Source organism: Pan troglodytes, chromosome 6, assembly GCF_028858775.2.
Source record: "Pan troglodytes isolate AG18354 chromosome 6, NHGRI_mPanTro3-v2.0_pri, whole genome shotgun sequence".
Taxonomy (NCBI): domain Eukaryota; kingdom Metazoa; phylum Chordata; class Mammalia; order Primates; family Hominidae; genus Pan; species Pan troglodytes.
The window spans coordinates 61717985-61736084 of record NC_072404.2 but is presented as its reverse complement, the minus strand read 5'-3'; the positions used below and the strand labels follow the sequence as shown (position 1 = coordinate 61736084).

The following is an 18100-nucleotide window of genomic DNA, read 5'->3' as shown; positions in this document are numbered from 1 at the left end:
TGTGATAGTCTGAAATACGGCCTCGTGGGATGAGAAAGACCTGACCGTCCCCCAGCCTGACACCCGTAAAGGGTCTGTGCTGAGGTGGATTAGTAAAAGAGGAAAGCCTCTTGCAGCTGAGATAGAGGAAGGCCACTGTCTCCTGCCTGCCCCTGGGAACTGAATGTCTCGGTATAAAACCGGATTGTACATTTGTTCAATTCTGAGATAGGAGAAAAGCCGCCCGATGGTGGGAGGCGAGACATGTTTGCAGCAATGCTGCCTTGTTATTCTTTACACCACTGAGATGTTTGGGTGGAGAGAAACATAAATCTGGCTTACGTGCACATCCAGTCATAGTACCTTCCCTTGAACTTAATTATGATGTAGATTCTATTGCTCACGTTTTTCTCCTTATTATCACCATGCCCTCCTACATTCCTTTTTGCTGCAATAATGAAGATAATAATCAATAAAAACTGAGGGAACTCAGAGACCGGTGCCGGTGCAGGTCCTTGGTATGCTGAGCGCCGGTCCCCTGGACCCACTGTTGTTTCTCTATACTTTGTCTCTGTGTCTTCTTTCCTTTCTCAGTCTCTCATCTCACCTGACTAGAAATACTCACAGGTGTGGAGGGGAAGGCCACCCCTTCAAGTTCTCACTCTGGTAGTTCATGTGAGAGCTGAGTGTTTAAGAGGTTGCAACCTCCCCCATCTCTCTTGACCCCTCTATTGTCATGTAATATGCTGGCTCCCATTGACCTTCCGCCATAATTGGAAGCGTTCTGAGGCCATCAACAGAAGCAGACACCAGCACCGTATTTCCTGCACAGCCTGCAGAACTGTGAGCCAAATAAAGCTTCTTTTCTTTATAAACTACCCAGTTTCAGGTATTCCTTTATAGCAATGCAAACAAACTAATATAAATTCTTTTTGGAAAAAAGTGTTACAGATATATATTTCTTTTTTCTTTCTTTTTTTTTTTTTTTTTTGAGATGGAGTCTCGCTCTATTGCCCAGGCTGGAGTGCAGTGGTGCAGTCTCGGCTCACTGCAACCTCCGCCTCCCAGGTTCAAGCAATTCTTCTGCCTCAGCCTCCTGAGTAGCTGGGGTTACAGGTGCACACCATCATGCCCAGCTAATTTTTGTATTTTTAGTAGAGACGCAGTTTTACCATATTGGCCAGGCTGGTCTTGAACTCCTAACCTCAAGTGATCCACCTGCCTTGCCCTCCCAAAGTGCTGGGATTACAGATGTGAGCCACCGCACCCAGCCCAGATATATATTTCAATAAATAAAATAAATGATTAAGCCAATTAGACTACTTCGTCAGGTGTTTATATAAGCCACTGCAGCTCTCCTGATTCCCACCCTCAACATGGCACCAGGGCTCACCCGCAGGTACAGTTCCTCACTTCTCCATCTTCCACAGTGATACGGGGTGGCATGGGAATTCTTAGTCTCTGGTCATTATTTTACAAAAACCCAAAACTTCTGTTCTACAAATACAGCAGAAATAATTTTAACTGAAAAAAAATCTAGACTTGCCACGGGGAAATTTAAAGCTAAAACAAAATAGAAAAGCAGACTTCTCTGAATCAATATTTCAAAGTTCATCAATAGGACCCTCAAGTCTTCTTCAAGGCTCTTCTCAAAGTGATCCTAGGATTCATTTGATGAAAATAATGTCAAGATTGCAAAAAGAATCATCACAGGATATTGCCACAAACTATCACACTGTTTCTCAAACAACAGCACACAAGATTTTTGGGGGGACATCAATGAATATTTTTAATTTCAAGGTTATGTATCTATTTTGATGAAGAGTAGAATAAATTTAATTAGCATATAAAACTAGCATATAACTTATTTTATATGCTAAATAGTATTTCCTAGGAGAAGGCTAAAAATCTTGCATCCCTTTATAAAGAATATTAAGTAAATACTAGATATGGTAAAAACTGTAAAGAAAGCATACAAATAACTGATGTTCGTGAAATATTACTCTTTTATGTTTATTTCAAGTTAATGTGACTGGCTGCACTACAGCATCGCCTTTATTTTTAAATTTTACTTATTTTTTTTTTTTTTGAGACAGTCTCACTCTGTCGCCCAGGCTGGAGTACAGTGGCGTGATCTTGACTCACTGCAACCTCCACCTACTGGGTTCAAGCAATTCTTCTGCCTCAGCCTCCCAAGCTGCTGGGACTACAGGCGTGCACCACCATACCCAGCTAATTTTTGTATTTTTAGTAGAGATGGGGTTTTACCATGTTGGCCAGGCTGGTCTCAAACTCCTGACCTCAGATGATCACCCCACCTCGGCCTCCCAAAGTGCTGGGATTATAGGCGTGAACCACCGCCCCCAGCCAGCATTGTCTTTAATTAATCAAAATTTCTGATTTAAAAGTTTTATACCATAACCTGCCAGGTGCAGTCGCTCACGCCTATAATCCCAGCACTTTGGGAGGCCGAGGTGGGCAGATCACAAGGTCAGGAGTTCGAGACCAGCCTGGTCAATTTGGTGAAACCGTCTCTACTAAAAAATACAAAAAAAAAGTTAGCCAGGCGTGGTGGTACGCACCTGTAGTCCCGGCTACTCGGGAGGCTGAAGCAGAAGAATCGCTGGAACCCGGGAGGTGGAGGTTGCTGTGAGCCGAGATCGCGCCATTGCACTCCAGCCTGGGTGGCAGAGCGAGACTCTGCCTCAAAAAAAAAAAAAAAAAAAGTTTTATACCATAAAACTTACAGGTGAGTAATTACAAGTTGTTGCCTATAGGCTTTCTTTTTTTTTTTTTTTTGACACAGAGTCTTGCTCTGTTGCCCAGGCTGGAGTACAGTGGCATGATCTCAGCTCACAGCAACCTCCACCTCCCATGTTCAAGTCATTCTCATGCCTCAGTCTCCAGAGTAGCTGGGATTGCAGGTGTGCACCACCATGCTTGGATAAGGATTTCTGATTTTTAAAAAAGTTTTATATCAGATTTGGAACATGACTCCAAATATAATCTCATTTGTAAAATAAATTATTTTTTCTTTTTATAACCCCTCCTGGGAATGTAATATGCTGCTAGTTTAAGGTCTAAATTAATTTGGTTTCTACGCATTGAAAGTTTATGGCCAGGTGCAGTGGCCCACACCTGTAATCCCAGCACTTTGGGAGGCCGAGGTGGGTGGATCACCTGAGGTTAGGAGTTCGAGACCAGCCTGGCCAACATGGTGAAACCCCTTCTCTACTAAAAATACAAAAAATTAGCTGGGCGTGGTGGTGCGTACCTGTGGTCCCAGCTACTCAGGAGGCTGAGGCAGAAGAATTGCTTGAACCCAGGAGGCAGAGGTTGCAGTGAGCCAAGATTGCACCACTGCACTTCAGCCTGGGTGACAGAGTGAGACTCAGTCTCAAAAATAAAACAAAACAAAAATTTATGTATAAGCTTTCTCTCCACTATGAATAATTTGATATTGAATGGGATAAAAAGGTCTGACCAAAAAATCTCCTGCATTTATATATTTATCTGATTTCCCCCACCATGAGTTATGTGCTGCTAAGTGAAGGACTGTGGCGAACAGTTTGCTCACATTTATATTCACATAATTTCTCCCGAGTATGGATTTTCCTATGTTGATTAAGGTGTGCGCTCTGGCTAAAGGCTTTCCCGCATTCATTACATTTATAGGGTTTCTCTCCTGTATGAGTTCTTTCATGTTGATTCAGATGTGTCCTCTGACTGAAGGCTTTGCCACAGAAACCACATTCGTAAGGTTTCTCTCCGGTATGAAGTCTATGATGTTCAGTAAGGGATGTGATGCGGCTAAAAGCTTTACCACATTGATTACATTTATAGGGCTTTTCTCCAGTATGAATCCTCAGATGTTGAGTAAAGGATGAATGCTGACGGAAGGCTTTCCCACATCCATTGCATATAAAAGGCTTTTCTCCTGTGTGAATTCTCTGATGTTGAATGAGATGTATCCTCTGGCTGAATCTTTTTCCACATTCATCACACTTATAGGGCTTCTCTCCTGTAAGCACCATCTGAGGCTGGGTAAGAGATGAGGTGTGGCTGAAGGCCTTCCCACACTCACTGGGTTTCTCTGCAGTATGAATATGATCAGTAAGAAGAATATGTTGATTGAAGATTTTTCCACACTCACTATATTCATAGGGAGTCTCTCTTACATAATTTCCCTGATAGTAAATCAAGTCTGAATTATGTTTGATGCTGTTTCCCTGTGTGTCAGAATTCAGGGGTATTTTAATGGAAGGAATTCTCTGCTGCATAAGGTTTGAGTTCAGATTACAGTTTTCTGCAAATTTATTACACTCAAGGCTTCTCTCCTGTGTGATCTTTTTGTGGGTCAAAGTTACTTGTCCTAAATATCTCTTGTGGTTTTCTTGGTTAAACTCTGGATGGTAATCAAAATCCCAGAGTCCTCCTAGGATGGAGTACCAGAAGCTGTCTCCTGCGAGTCTCTCCATTATCATCTCATGGGTTTGATTTTCATCAGAAATATTCTGGCTTGTGGTTGACTTTTTTATTTCGGGTCTGTTTTCTCCGTCTAAAAGAAATTCAGAACATATAAATACTTTCCAATATTCTCATGTTATCTATGATTTGAAAAAGAAATTGTTGCACAGCAAATTACCAAATAAAACTGACAGTAATGTGTACAAGGCATACACGGCATTGAAAGTTTTCCAATGTGGCCACGTCACAAAGGGAAAGATTATGAGAAGTCACAAGAAGCAAGGAGCAGGGGGAAATTTTTAAACATGTGCAGTAATCATAGAAAGAAGAGATCATCCAGGAGTATCCATGCTTGAAAGCAGATGGACAGGAGAATAAGATATATCAGGGAAAAGTCTCTGATCAGTGGTGGGAGACAGGGGAATGATTAATTAGAGAAGGCTGGTCTAAGGCCAGGCCTTTATAAATCTCATATGCCAATGACTTGATTGTAATGCCAGCTACTTGTTCATTTAAAAAGTATTTCTTCCTATTTTTATCTTTTGTTTAAAATGATAAAACTAATACTTGCTGATAGAAACGTATTCAAATAATGTGAGAATGTGTAAAGAAAGAATCCCACCCATTAAAGGAAATCCTTGTTAATAGTTTAGAGCCTGTCTTGTCAGATTTTCCCTATGTACACACAGGTATATATGAAAAACATATTTTGGACAGGCATGACTTATGGATTATGATTTTTAAATTTCATTTTAGTCTCCCACAACTTCTTTAAACTTTACTTAGTGGAGGTATTCTTCCTCTGCTTCTAGATGAAGACTTGAACAGGTCCCATGGCTTTCCTCTTTTTTTTTTTTTTTTTGAGATGGAGTCTCGCTCTATCACTCTATCACCCAGGCTGGAGTGCAGTGGTGTGATCTTGGCTCACCGCAACCTCCACCTCCCGGGTTCAAGCAACTCTCCTGCTTCAGCCTCCCGAGGAGCTGGGATTACAGGTATGTACCATCACACCCAGCTAATTTTTGTATTTTTAGTAGAGACAGGGTTTCACCATGTTGGCCAGGCTGATCTCAAACTCCTGACCTCAGGTGATCTGATTGCCTCAGCCTCCCAAAGTGCTGAGATTACAGGCATGAGCCACCGTGCCTGGCCTCTTAATTCTTATTTTTTGAGAAAGTGCCTCACTCTGTCACCCAGGCTGGAGTGTAGTGGCATGATCATAGCTCCCTGCAGCCACCTCCTGGGCTCAAGCAATCCTCCCACCTCAGCTTCCCAAGTAGCTAGGACTACAGGTGTGTGCCACCATGCCTGACTAATATTTTGATTTTTTTTTTTTTAGAGATGGGGTCTCACTATGTTTCCCAGGCTGGTCTGGAACTCTTGGCCTGAAGCAATCCTCCTGCCTTGGCTTCCCAAAGTGCTGGGATTACAGGTGTGAGCCACTGCTGCCAGCCTCCCCTTAATTCTTAGGTAACAGATGTTCCTACTGTTACATTGTCACAAACACAGTATCTACTCAATAATTAAAATGCTCAGTCCTGGGTAATAGTCAGAACCCCAAAGTAATTCCTTTCCCTTCCCCTGGATGGGTTACAGAAAGGGTCATGTTCTATCTTTCTCCCTGCCTGAGCTGCTCCCCGACTCTACCCTCTCCCAATGAGTCTCTCTGCCTCTACTCTCTTGCTTCTTTCCCCGCTTAACTACTTCCCTGCTCACCCCTGCCCTCACTCACTCACTGTAGTTTTTTTAATTTTAATTTTAATTTTATCTGGAGACAGAGTCTTGCTCTGTGGCCAGGCTGGAGTGCAGTGGCGTGCTCTTGGCTCCCTGCAACCTCTGTCTTCTGGGTTCAAGCGATTCTTGTGCCTCAGACTCCTGAGCAGCTGGGACCACAGGCATGCACCACTACACCTGGTTAATCTTTTGTATTTTTAGTAGAGACAGGGTTTTGCCATGTTGGTCAGGCTGGTCTCGAATTCCCGAGCTCAGGCAATCCGCCCGCCTTGGCCTCCCCAAGTGCTGGGATTACAAGCATGAGCCACTGCACCCACCCCACTCACTGCAGTTTAGTTTCTAACAAGAGTTAGGGATTAGGGACTGCGTGGAGGGAGGAGAGAAAGGCTCGTTTTTGTATGGTGGAGTGGCTTCACTCAGCTTAGCAGATGGATAAAATGGCTTCATTCTGGAGAACTTTTTACCACTTTTGGGAGGCTCTTGCTAGACACCTCCCCCTCACCCCTTGTCATTTCCATAATCTAGATAGATATATCTCTACTTTGGGCACGCATCCTACTTGACAAGATCCAAGACCATGCTGGCTGACCCACAGGAAACACTGATGATACCTTGCCCCAACAAAGCGGGGCAGTGCAGACTCATCCCAATTCAGCAGCTTCTCCTGGCTGACCCACAAAGGCCATTTAAGTCATCTCTTCCTGGTCTTGGACTTTCTGAGTGGGTCAGCTTCAGCATTCTTAGACATGAGGTCCACATCAGTCTTCACCTTCCAACCACAGGGAACAGATATTACAGGTGCCAGAGTGGTCCCCTTGAAGTTGGGTAACCAGATAATTATTGTCTTAATTGGGACACTTGATGGTAAAAGGCAGTATCATCACTAATTCTGCCAGGAACTGTCATGGGAAACTGGGTGGGGAGAATTCTGACCATTCCACCTTGGCTCAACCCTTAATATGCATCCTTCTACCTCTTCCCTCAAAAGGGGGTTAGGACCTCACAACATGGTTTTCTGCTCTTTACCCAATCTCCTCACGGAAGTCCCTCTCAGATTTTTTTTTTTTTTTTTTTTTTTTTTTTTTTTTTTTTTTTTTGAGACAGAGTCTCATTCTGTTGCCCAGGCTGGAGTGCAGTGGTGTAATCTCAGCTCACTGCAACCTCCGCCTCCTGGGTTCAAGTGATTCTCCCACCTCAGCCTCCCGAGTAGCTGGGACTACAGGTGCACACTATCATGCCTGGCTAATTTTTATATTTTTAGTAGAGACGGGGGTTTCACCATGTTGGCCAAGTTGGTCTTGAACTCTTGACCTCAAATGATCCACCTGCCTCCGCCTCCAAAAGTGCTGGGATTACAAGTGTGAGCCATCATGCCTGGCCTCTCTCAGATCTTTCTTTTTTTTTCTTGAGACAGAGTCTCGCTCTGTTGCCCAGGCTGGAGTGCCGTGGCGTGATCTCGGCTCATTGCAAGCGCTGCCTCCCAGGTTCACGCCATTCTCCTGCCTCAGCCTCCTGAGTAGCTGGGACTATAGGTGCCCGCCACCACACTCGGCTAATTTTTTTTGTATTTTTAGTAGAGACGGGGTTTCACCGTGTTAGCCAGGATGGTCTCGATCTCCTGACCTCATGATCCGCCTGTCTCGGCCTCCCAAAGTGCTGGGATTACAGGCGTGAGCCACCGCGCCTTCCCGTCATATCTTTCTTATAGCCTTGCTCTGGCTGGCCAAGGGATGAGGTTCATGAGACCATTTCCTATGCTCATGGAGATGTGGGTGAGGGTTCCTACACCTACTTTGATATGCAGGTATCATCTGTCAACTCTCAGGGAGGAAGAGTCCCTTCTAACACACATGTATATATGAGTAACTATGTGTATGTATTTATACATACATAGTTTTAATTTATTTATAAACCAAAACAGGATAATGTATGTATTGCCCATGTAATTTCATTACTTAACAATATTCTTTCTAAATGAGTATATATATATATATATAGGTCTACTTCATTCTTTTTAAAGGGCATATCCTACTTTTAAAAAATCTTTTCTCCTGCTGTTAAATTTTAGGTTTCCAATTTTCTTTGCTATTTCATACAATAATGCAATGAACATCCTTATACAAACATCTTATGGACCTAAGCTAGTATGTCAATATGACAGACAATATGCAATGCCAGTCCAGGCACGGTGGCTCACACCTGTAATCCCAGCACTTTGGGAGGTCAAGGTGGGCGGATTGCGAGGTCAGGAGTTCAAGACCAGCCTGGCCAACACGGTGAAACCCCATCTCTACTAAAAAAATACAAAGATTAGCTGGGCGTGGTGGTGCATGTCTGTAATCCCAGCTACTCAGGAGGCTGAGGCAGGAGAATCACTTGAACCCAGGAGGCGGAGGTTGCAGTGAGCCAAGATCGTGCCACTGCACTCCAGTCTAGGCAACAGAGCAAGACTCCGTCTCAGGAAAAAAAAAAAAAAAAAAAAAAAGGCAATGCCAGATCATAGGGTTTGCACACTACACATTTCGATAAATTCTGTCAAATTGTTCTCTTAAAAGGCTCTACCATGGCTGGGCACAGTGGCTCACACCTGTAATCTTAGCATTTTGGGAGGCCAAGGCAGGCAGACTGCTTGAGCCCAGGAGTTCAAGATCAACCTGGACAACAAAGCGAAATCCTGTCTATAAAAAATACAAAAAACACAGCCAGGTGTGGTGGCATGTGCTTGCCATCCTAGCTATTAGGGAGGCTGAGGTGAGAGGACCACCTGAGCCCAGGGAGGCTGGGGCTGCAGTCAGCCATGATTGTGCCACTGTACCTAAGCCTGGGAGACCAAACACACATAAGGCTCTACCAAATGCACCTAACAGTGTGAAATGTAACTCATTTCACCCACACCATTCCCCATACAAGATGTGATAACGTTTTGATTTTGCCAATTTGATGGGTGAAAAATGGTACCTCATCCATTTTAATTTTTATTTATTTCATTATGTTTAGCTTGAGCATTTCCCCATATATTTATGGGCTGTTTTATTTCTTTTGTGAATATTTTGGTGGTACTGGGGATCTGTAGACCTGCTAAAATTGAACACGAAGTTTTGTGCGCGAGTACATATATATATTTTTCTGGAGCGAGAACCATAACTTTCATTAGATTTTCAAAGGGGTCCAAGATTCAAAAAAAGTTTAAGAGCCTCTGTTTTAAGGAGATCCTAACTAGTCTCCTTGCCAACAATCTCTCCTCCCATTTTATTATTCATCATAGTAAAACTAAATTATTCTTCCTAAGTCACTGATTTCATCATGTTCACCCACACAAAATCTGGTAGCCCCAACCCTTTTAAATTATCCTTAACAAAAAATTAGGCTTGGTATGGTGGCTCTTGCCTGTAATCCTAGCACTTTGGGAGGCCAAGGTGGGCAAATGCTTGAGCCCAGGAGCTCAAGACCAGCCTGGGCAACATGGCAAAACCCTGTCTCTACAAAAAGATGCAAAAATTATCTGGGTGTGATGGTGCGCACCTACAGTCCCAGTTACTGGAGAGGATGAGGTGGGAGAATTGCTTGGGCCTGGGAGGCAGAGGTTGCCGTGAGCTGAGATTGTGCCACTGCACTTCAGCCTGGGTGACAAGAGCCAGACCCTGTCTCGCAAACAACAACGACAAAAACAAAACAAAACAAAAATTAGTTTATGCATGGCCAACAAGCTATTCCTACTCATTTAATACAGTACATTCAAATAAGTAAATTCAAGCATAAAATTATAGGAGGAGGCCAGGCACAGTAGCTCACACCTGTAATCCCAAGCACTTTGGGAGGCCGAGTTGGGTGGATCACCTGAGGTCAGGAGTTCGAGATCAGCCTGGCCAACATAGTGAAACCCCGTCTCTACTAAAAATACAAAAAATTAGCCAGGCGTGGTGGCACATGCCTATAATCCCAGCTACTCGGGAGGCTGAGGCAGGAGAATCACTCGAACTCAGGAGGTGGAGGTTGCAGAGTCGAGATTGTGCCATTGCACTCCAGCCTGGGCAACAAGAGTGAAACTCCGTCACAAACAAACAAACAAACAAAAATTACAGGAGTAAAAGTAGGCCTTAAGACCTTATGTATGAAATTATTATTATTATTATTTTTGAGGCAGGGTCTCGCTTTTTCACCCAGGCTGGAGTGCAGTGGTGTGATCTCGGCTCATTGCAACCTCTGCCTCCTGAGTTTAAATGATTCTCCTGCCTCAGCCTCCCAAGTAGCTGGAATCACAGGTGCCTGCCACCACGCCCAGCTGATTTTTTGTATTTTTAATAGAGATGGGGTTTCACCATGTTAGTCAGGCTGGTCTCGAACTCCTGACCTTGTGATTCACCTTCCTCAACCTCCCAAAGTGCTGGGATTGTAGGTGTGAGCCACCGCGCCCAGTCAGTACCAAAGTATTTTTAACCAACTCACATTTAGGTTGTAGCTTCTTATTAGAAATAGCACAGCAAGAGTAGTTAGTTGGCCAAACATATATTAGATTTTTTTTTTTTTTTTTTTTTTTGAGACAGGGTCTTGCTTTGTCACCTAGGCTGGAGTGCAGTGGTGTGATCATAGCTCACATCAGCTTTGACCTCCTGGGCTCAAGTGATCCTTTTGCCTCAGCCTCCAGAGTAGGTGGGACCACAGGCACGTGCCATGATACCCTGCCTTTTTTTTTTTTTTTTTGGTAGAGACGAAGTCTCCCTACATTGCCTAGGCTGGTCTCAAATTCCTGGGCTCAAGTGATCCTTCCGCCTTGGCTTCCCAAAGAGCTGGAATTACAGGCGTAAGCCACCACGCCTGGCCACAAATTTTTAAGAGAAAAAAAAAAGTCCAAGTCAAAAAGTTATGGAAAATAGATCAATAGATGTACAAAATATATACAAATGACTATGGTCTGAAATTAAATTACACGTGGAAAAATTAAAAGTATATGTGATTACAGTTATACCTGATTGAGAAGATTAATTTTAAACCGATGTATTATTTCAACCAAACTATCAACTGGAACACTTTCTTTTCAGCCAAAAGGCTTCTGTTGCACATGGACTTTGACTCCAGAGTGTTTGAAATGATTGGCTGGAGCTCTACAGACTGCCTCTCACGTCTCTTAGCACTGAATCTGCAGCCTGTGGACCTGGTTCCTGAACCCACAGGGAGGTATGGTCCTCTAGGCTCCTACTACACAGGAGTCTGGAGTTCAAGGCATTCATTGCCTAAGCTCTAGCTTAGTATGAGCATGCTGTGATGCCACTGGGCAACCTGAAGAACATCTTGCAGGGCCTCCGCACCAGGGCATGCCTTGCCAAGCAGATGTTTCCCCTGCTCAGGCCCATCCATGCCTTTTGAACTACATTGTTTAGGAAACAGGAAGGAAGGAAACAAGGAAGTAAGAAAGAAGGGAGAGAGGGAAAGAAGGAGGGAGAGGAGAGAGGGAAAGAAGGAGGGAGAGGAGAGAGGGAAAGAAGGAGGGAGAGGAGAGAGGGAAAGAAGGAGGGAGAGAAGGAGAGAGGGAAAGGAGGGAGAGAATTAGGGAGAAAGGGAAGGGGGAAAACAATTTTTTTGAAAAAATATTAATCCTTTCTACATGTAAAGCATCATGATATTTTTGGTTCTCTTATTAATTTAAAAATGTGTCAATTTATAGTGGGTTATGACTTTAATTCAGTAGTTAATTCAAATTAGAAACAAACAGAATATGCTAAAAAAAGACAGAAAATGTCAGAGTTCATCAGACACAGTGATAACGATAAATATTGTTGGGTAACACTTCTGTTTCAATTTTTTTTTTTTTTTTGAGACAGTTTTGCTCTTGTTGCCCAGTCTGGAGAGCAATGACGTGATCTCGGCTCACCGCAACCTCCAACTCCCAGGTTCAAGAGATTCTCCTGCCTCAGCCTCCTGAGTAGCTGGGATTACAGGCGTCCGCCACCATGCCTGGCTAATTTTTGTATCTTTAGTAGAGACAGGGTTTCATCAGGTTGGTCAGGCTGGTTTCGAACTCCTGACCTCACGTGATCCACCCACCTCGTCTCCCAAGTGCTGGGATTACAAGCATGCACCACTGCGCCAGGCCTCAATTTCAATTTTATAGATTATATAGATCTTATGGATGGCAAGAAAAATGCATTTTTTAATGAAAGTGGTGGTTAACAATAATTTACAACTATTGCTTTGGCAAGGTTGACAAGTTTTTTTTCTGTAAAGGGCCAGATAGTAAATATTTTAAGTTTTGTGGGCCATATGGTCTCTGTCGCACTCAGCTCTGCTGTTGCAGGGTGAAAGAATCCACAGACAATGGTTTTTTTGGTTGTTTTATTTTTGAGACAGTCTCTGTCGCCCAGGCTGGAGGCGAGTGGCACGATCTCGGCTTACTGCAACCTCCACCTCCTAGGCTCAAGTGATCCTCTTGGCTCAACACTCAGCCTCCCGAATAGCTGGGACTACAGGTGTGCACCACCACGCTCAGCTAATTTTTGTGTTTTGTGGCTATGGGTTTCTTCATGTTGGCCAAGATGGTCCTGAACTCCTGAGCTCAAGCAATCCTCCCGCCTCTTATGTAAAAGAATGAGTGTGGTTGTGTTCCCATAAAACTTTATTTACAAAAACATGTTACTCTAGACTACATTATTTTTCATCCAAAGAGCCTACAACACCAAACAAGGTATGTGGAAAGGAAGCCCCATGACTGGTCTAGGACATCTTTGTGCTGACTTCCAGTTCACCTGATCCCAGTAATGTATGAAAATGCTTTCCTCCTCATGGACCCAGCGGTGTATACTGCCAAACTTTTCAACTTTTGCTAATATGGTAGGCAAGAAAATATAATTTGTGTAGCTTTAATTTGTATTTCTCTTATTATGACTGAGATTGAACATTTTTTCATATGTTAAATGTATCTGGATTCCTTTAAGAACTGTTCATAACCTGGGAGGCAGAGGTTGCAGTGAGTGGAGATCGTGTCACTGCACTCCAGCCTGGGCAACAGAGCAAGACTCTATTTAAAAAAAAAAAGACCTTTTGACCTAAGTTGAAAATATTTTCCTCCATTGTTATCTTTTCACTTATTTTACATCAAGCAGAATTATTATTTTATACCATGCAGAATTTTTGGATTTGTGTGTATTGAATATATGAATCTCCTCTTTAATGGCTTCTGGATTTTAAATTATAGTCAGAAAAAACTCCCCCATTTCAAGGTTATAAAAGATGTCTCCCATGTTTTCTTCCACGTCTCTCTCTCCAGTTTTTTTTTTTTTTTTTAGTCTTGCTCTGTCACCGAGGCTGGAGTGCAGTGGCACAGTCTCAGTTCACTGCAACCTCCACCTTCCAGGCTCAAGCGGTTCTCATGCCTCAGCCTCCTGAGTAGCTGGGACTACAGGTGTGCGCCACTGCACCCAGCCTCTTCCAGATCTCTTATAGTTTCATGTTTTACGTGTAAAATCTGTTTCCTTTGGAGTTTATCTTGGCTCAAGGGGTAAGCTATAGATCCAATTTTGTCTCTCTCCAGATGGCTATCTACCATATATGAAGAGGTGCACATTTCAAAAGCACCAGTTGTCTCAACACTTTACTACAATGCCCACTTTTCACCTCCTAATTTGAAATGATGCCATTATTTAAAATAATGCCTTTATATTAAATGCCCACATGTATTTGGGTTTACTTCTGACTTGTCTATTCTGTTCAGTTGGTCTGACTTCATTAATGAAATTTTACTGTATATTTTAAATATCTAGTAGGAATAATCTCCCTCATCGATTTTCCTTTTCAGAATTTTCTTGATAATTTTTGTGCTTTGGATTTTCCATATGAACTTTAGATAAGCTTACCTAGCTTTCCCCTCAAACTCTTGTAGGCACGTTTTTTATTTTTGAGATGGACTCACATTGTAGCCCAGGCTGGTGTGCAGTGGTGCAATCATAGCTCACTGCAGCCTCGACATCCAGGGCTCAATCGATCCTCCTGCTTCAGCCTTTTGAGTGGCTGGGACTACAGGCGTGTGTTACCACACCTGGCTATTTTTTTTTTTTTTTTTTTTTTTTGGTAGAAATGGGCTCTCAACCTGTTGCCCAGGCTGGTCTCAAACTCCTGGACTCAAGTAATCCACCTGCCTCAGTCTCCCACAGTGCTGGGATTACAGGTGTGAGCCCTGGCACCCGGCCTGCAGGCACTTTTTATGGAATTGTATTACATGTATAGTAGGGACATTGCCATCTTGGCATGTCTATTTATTCAGGTTTATTTTTGTGTCTGTCGGAAGTGTTTAAAGTTTCTCCTATGAAGGTATTGCATATCTCTTGTTGAAGTTTATTCCTAGGTGTTTTATTTTTTTCAGTTCAGTTGCTATTACATGGGTGCTTCTCTTCCATCTTGTAATCCAACTGGTAGTTGTTTGTGCCTTCACCTTTGTTCCACCTTCAACAGTCTACTTACATGGCAATACATTCATATTCTGGACCTTGCCTGCTCCACGTTAAGAAATCTCCAACTCATTGTAACACTCTCCTGCCTTACTCACATTCTGTCTCTTTCTGACCTCTTCTACATCTCCATTTCTTTGACTCTCCCTTGGTCTTTTAGTTTTAAGTCCTCTTCAGGCCTCATTCTACTTCCTGTCACTTCCTAGACTTGCCAAATCACTTGAATTAACTCTCATACAGTTTCACACAGTTTTCCTCCTTTAGTCCCTAAAATCTAACACCCTCAACCCCTGTCCTATAAACCCTTTCCAGCGTTAAATATAACAGGAGGAAGAGCATACTCATGCAAATTAGAAACCACAGCTCTATGGGGCAGAGTCTCACGGGGGCCCTCATCACTGCTCAGTGCTGCCTCTGCTCATCTTTGGTCAGCTTCCACTGACTCTTGTAAGCTTCAGCAAATGTACCATGAGTCCTCTACCTGCCTTCCCAATTCCCTTACACTCAACAAAGGAAACTGCTTCCTAATTTGCCAAGAAAACAGAAGTCATGATGTGTGAACTCCCCCAAATCTTCCACTGACATATTTACTGACATATACAGTCACCCTAATGTCCTTCCCTCTAATCCCACTCCCATCTCTTCTAGAACCTTGCTCCATCTCTTGTGGCTTTTTTTTTTTTTTTTTTTTTTGAGACAGAGTCTTGCTCTGTCACCCAGGCTAGAGTGCAGTGGTGCAATCTTGGCTCACTGCAACCTCCGTCTCCGGGGTTCAAGCGATTCTCATGCCTCAGCTTCCCGAGTAGCTGGGATTACAGGTGCACGCCACCAAGCCCAGCTAATTTTTGTATTTGTAGTAGAGACGGGGTTTTACCATGTTGGCCAGGCTGGTCCTGAACTCCTGACCTCAAGTGATCCGTCCATCTCGGCCTCCCAAAGTGCTGGGATTACAGGCGTGAGCACCCAGCTGTATCTATTTTTTTACTTGTCCTCTCTACTGGTTCCTTCCCTTCAGCATTATAAACAAGTAAAATCGTTCCTGCTTAGAACAATTCTTTTGCTTTTTTCAGACAAGGTCTCGCTCTATTGCCCAGGCTGGAGTGCAGTGGTGCCATCGTAACTCACTGCAGCCTCGACCACCTAGGCTCAAGTGATCCTCCCAGCTCAGCCTCCCAAGTAGCAGAGACTACAGGCTCATACCTCCACATCCGGCTTTTAATTTTTTTGTAGAGATGGGGGTCTCACTATGTTGCCCAGGCTGGTCTTGAACTCCCGGGCTCAAGGGATCCTTCCACGGTCTCCGAAAGTGCTAGGCGTGAGCCACTGAGCCTGGCCTAGAACAATCCTGTTTTGACACTACCTTTTATTCTGGCTGCTAATATCCTCTTTATTATTTCCCCTTCCCACTCCTCACTCTAGCTAGCTGCTGCTTCTTTTTTTTTGTTTGAGATGGAGTATAACTCTGTCACCCAGGCTGGAGTGCAGTGGTGCAGTCTTGGCTCACTGCAACCTCTACCTCCCAGGTTCAAGTGATTCTCCAGCCTCAGCCTGCCACGTAGCTGTGATTACAAGCGCCCACCACCATGCCTGGCTAAGTTTTGTATTTTTAGTAGAGATGGAGTTTCACCATGTTGGTGAACCCCAGGCTGGTCTCAAACTCCTGACCTCGTGATCCATCTGCTTTGGCTTCCCAAAGTGCTGGGATTATAGGCATGAGCCATGAGCCACTGTGCCCGGCCCTCAGTCTAGCTGCTTATAAGAATATTACACACTTGCTAGCTCTAATTTTTTCATTTTAAACCTCCCCATTGTTCATGCAACAATGTACAAACTGACTGTTCTTCTAATCACCCCCCTGTCACTTCTCTCAATAATATAATTGCCAATCTTCTTGCTGCTAAATCTACTGGGTATTTTCCAGGTCTCAGCTTAGCTTAAGAAAGATTTTAGATAAATAAGGACCAGCAAATGTCAATAACAATGAGGCATGCAGTACCCTAGCGGGTGTGCAGAATTAGACTGCATAAGCTCTATCATTCTCTTAGCCTCCTGACAAACAGAAATGTTTTACTACATCCTCTCAGGGGAACCCCTGATTCTGTCTCACAGGATATTGAAGAAATGCAAGCAGTCACCTTAGGGAAGACGGTTAGGCTGCCTGTCCCTGATAAGAGATGTGAAAAAAACCACTTGCTCAAGCTTATATGTGAACCAAGAGCCTTGGGCATCCACATACAGATGCACAATGAAATTTGGAACTTTTCTTTTTATTTTTTTGGAGACAGAGTCTCGCTCTGTTGCCCAGGCTGGAGTGCAGTGGCACAATCTTGGCTCACTGCAACCTCTGCATCCCAGATTCAAACGATTTTCCTGCCTCCGCCTCCCGAGTAGCTGGGATTCCAGGCATCCGCCACCATGCCTGGCTAATTTTTGTATTTTTAGTAGAGATGGGGTTTCACCATGTTGGCCAGGCTTGAACTCCTGATCTCAAGTGATCGTCCGCCTCGGCCTCCCAAAGTGCTGGGATTACAGCCATGAGCCACTGAGCCCGGCCAAAATCTGGAAGTTTTCCTAAATTAGCAGTTATTTTTTCGAGTTGGGGGTCTGTGTAGAGGGACACAATAGGAGATAGTGTGGGTCCTACAGATGGCAGCATATGTGCCTGGGGGAAGGAATAGCTCTGCTCTCTGCTGTAGGTCCCTGCCCTGGAAATTTACCTGAAAAGGGAGTTCTCTAATTTGTTCCTTTAGTTTCCTACTCCCCAGGTTTGGGGATGTGGAAGGCTGTAGAAATACGTCCCAGCATTGTCAGGGAAGGTGCCCGGGCTTCTTGACAAAATGTCTTAATTACCAACTCTATTCATGGAATGTGAGCACTGGTTAGGTGAAAATTCTGGTTCAGTGAGGCTAAGAGATCTCAGTGAGGCTAAAACAGGAACAAGGTTTTCTTTTCTTTTCTTTTCTTTTTTGAGATGGAGTCTTGCTCTGTTGCCAGGCTGGAGTGCAGTGGTGCAATCTCGGCTCACTGCAACCTCTGCCTCCCAGGTTCAAGCGATTATCTTGCTTCAGCCTCCCAGGTAGCTAGGACTACAGGCGCACGTCACCACGCCTGGCTAATTTTTGTATTTTTAGTAGAGATGGGGTTTCACCATGTTGGCCAGGATGGTCTCGCTCTCTTGACCTCGTGATCTGCCCGCCTTGGCCTCCCAAAGTGTTGAGATTACCGGCGTGAGCCACTGTGCCCGGCCAGGAACAAGGTTTTCTACCTAAGATCACTTAGAGCATTAAAAGCAAGAAGGATAGCCAAGTCAAAGTCAACTTGAAAAAGCCGAAGAGTTTGAATGACAGAAAACCAAGTCCAAACGATGAAGCCAGGTACCAGAGCAAAGAGCCAGAGTGGGAACTCACAGAGATGGGGTAGGTTCACCTGGTGTCATGGACCAGAGTAGAAACTACCTAACTCAGCATCTGGTGTACAGTCAG

At 43.9% G+C, this 18100-nt stretch overlaps 1 protein-coding gene across 4 annotated transcripts in view; it reads right to left on the bottom strand.

Moving 5' to 3' along the window:
- Positions 1–2051: 2051 nt before the first annotated feature.
- Positions 2052–18100, bottom strand: part of ZNF713 (zinc finger protein 713) — a 61590-nt gene continuing 45541 nt past the window's right edge. For 2 of the 4 annotated variants that reach the window (XM_001158589.7, XM_016957501.4), the window contains exon 7: positions 2052–4537. In XM_001158589.7, coding sequence (XP_001158589.2) covers positions 3513–4537 — 1025 coding nt within the window. In that variant the 3' untranslated portion in view covers positions 2052–3512. The remainder of the gene's footprint in view (positions 4538–18100) is intronic. The other 2 variants (XM_063814229.1, XM_016957500.4) reach the window with 1 other exon arrangement.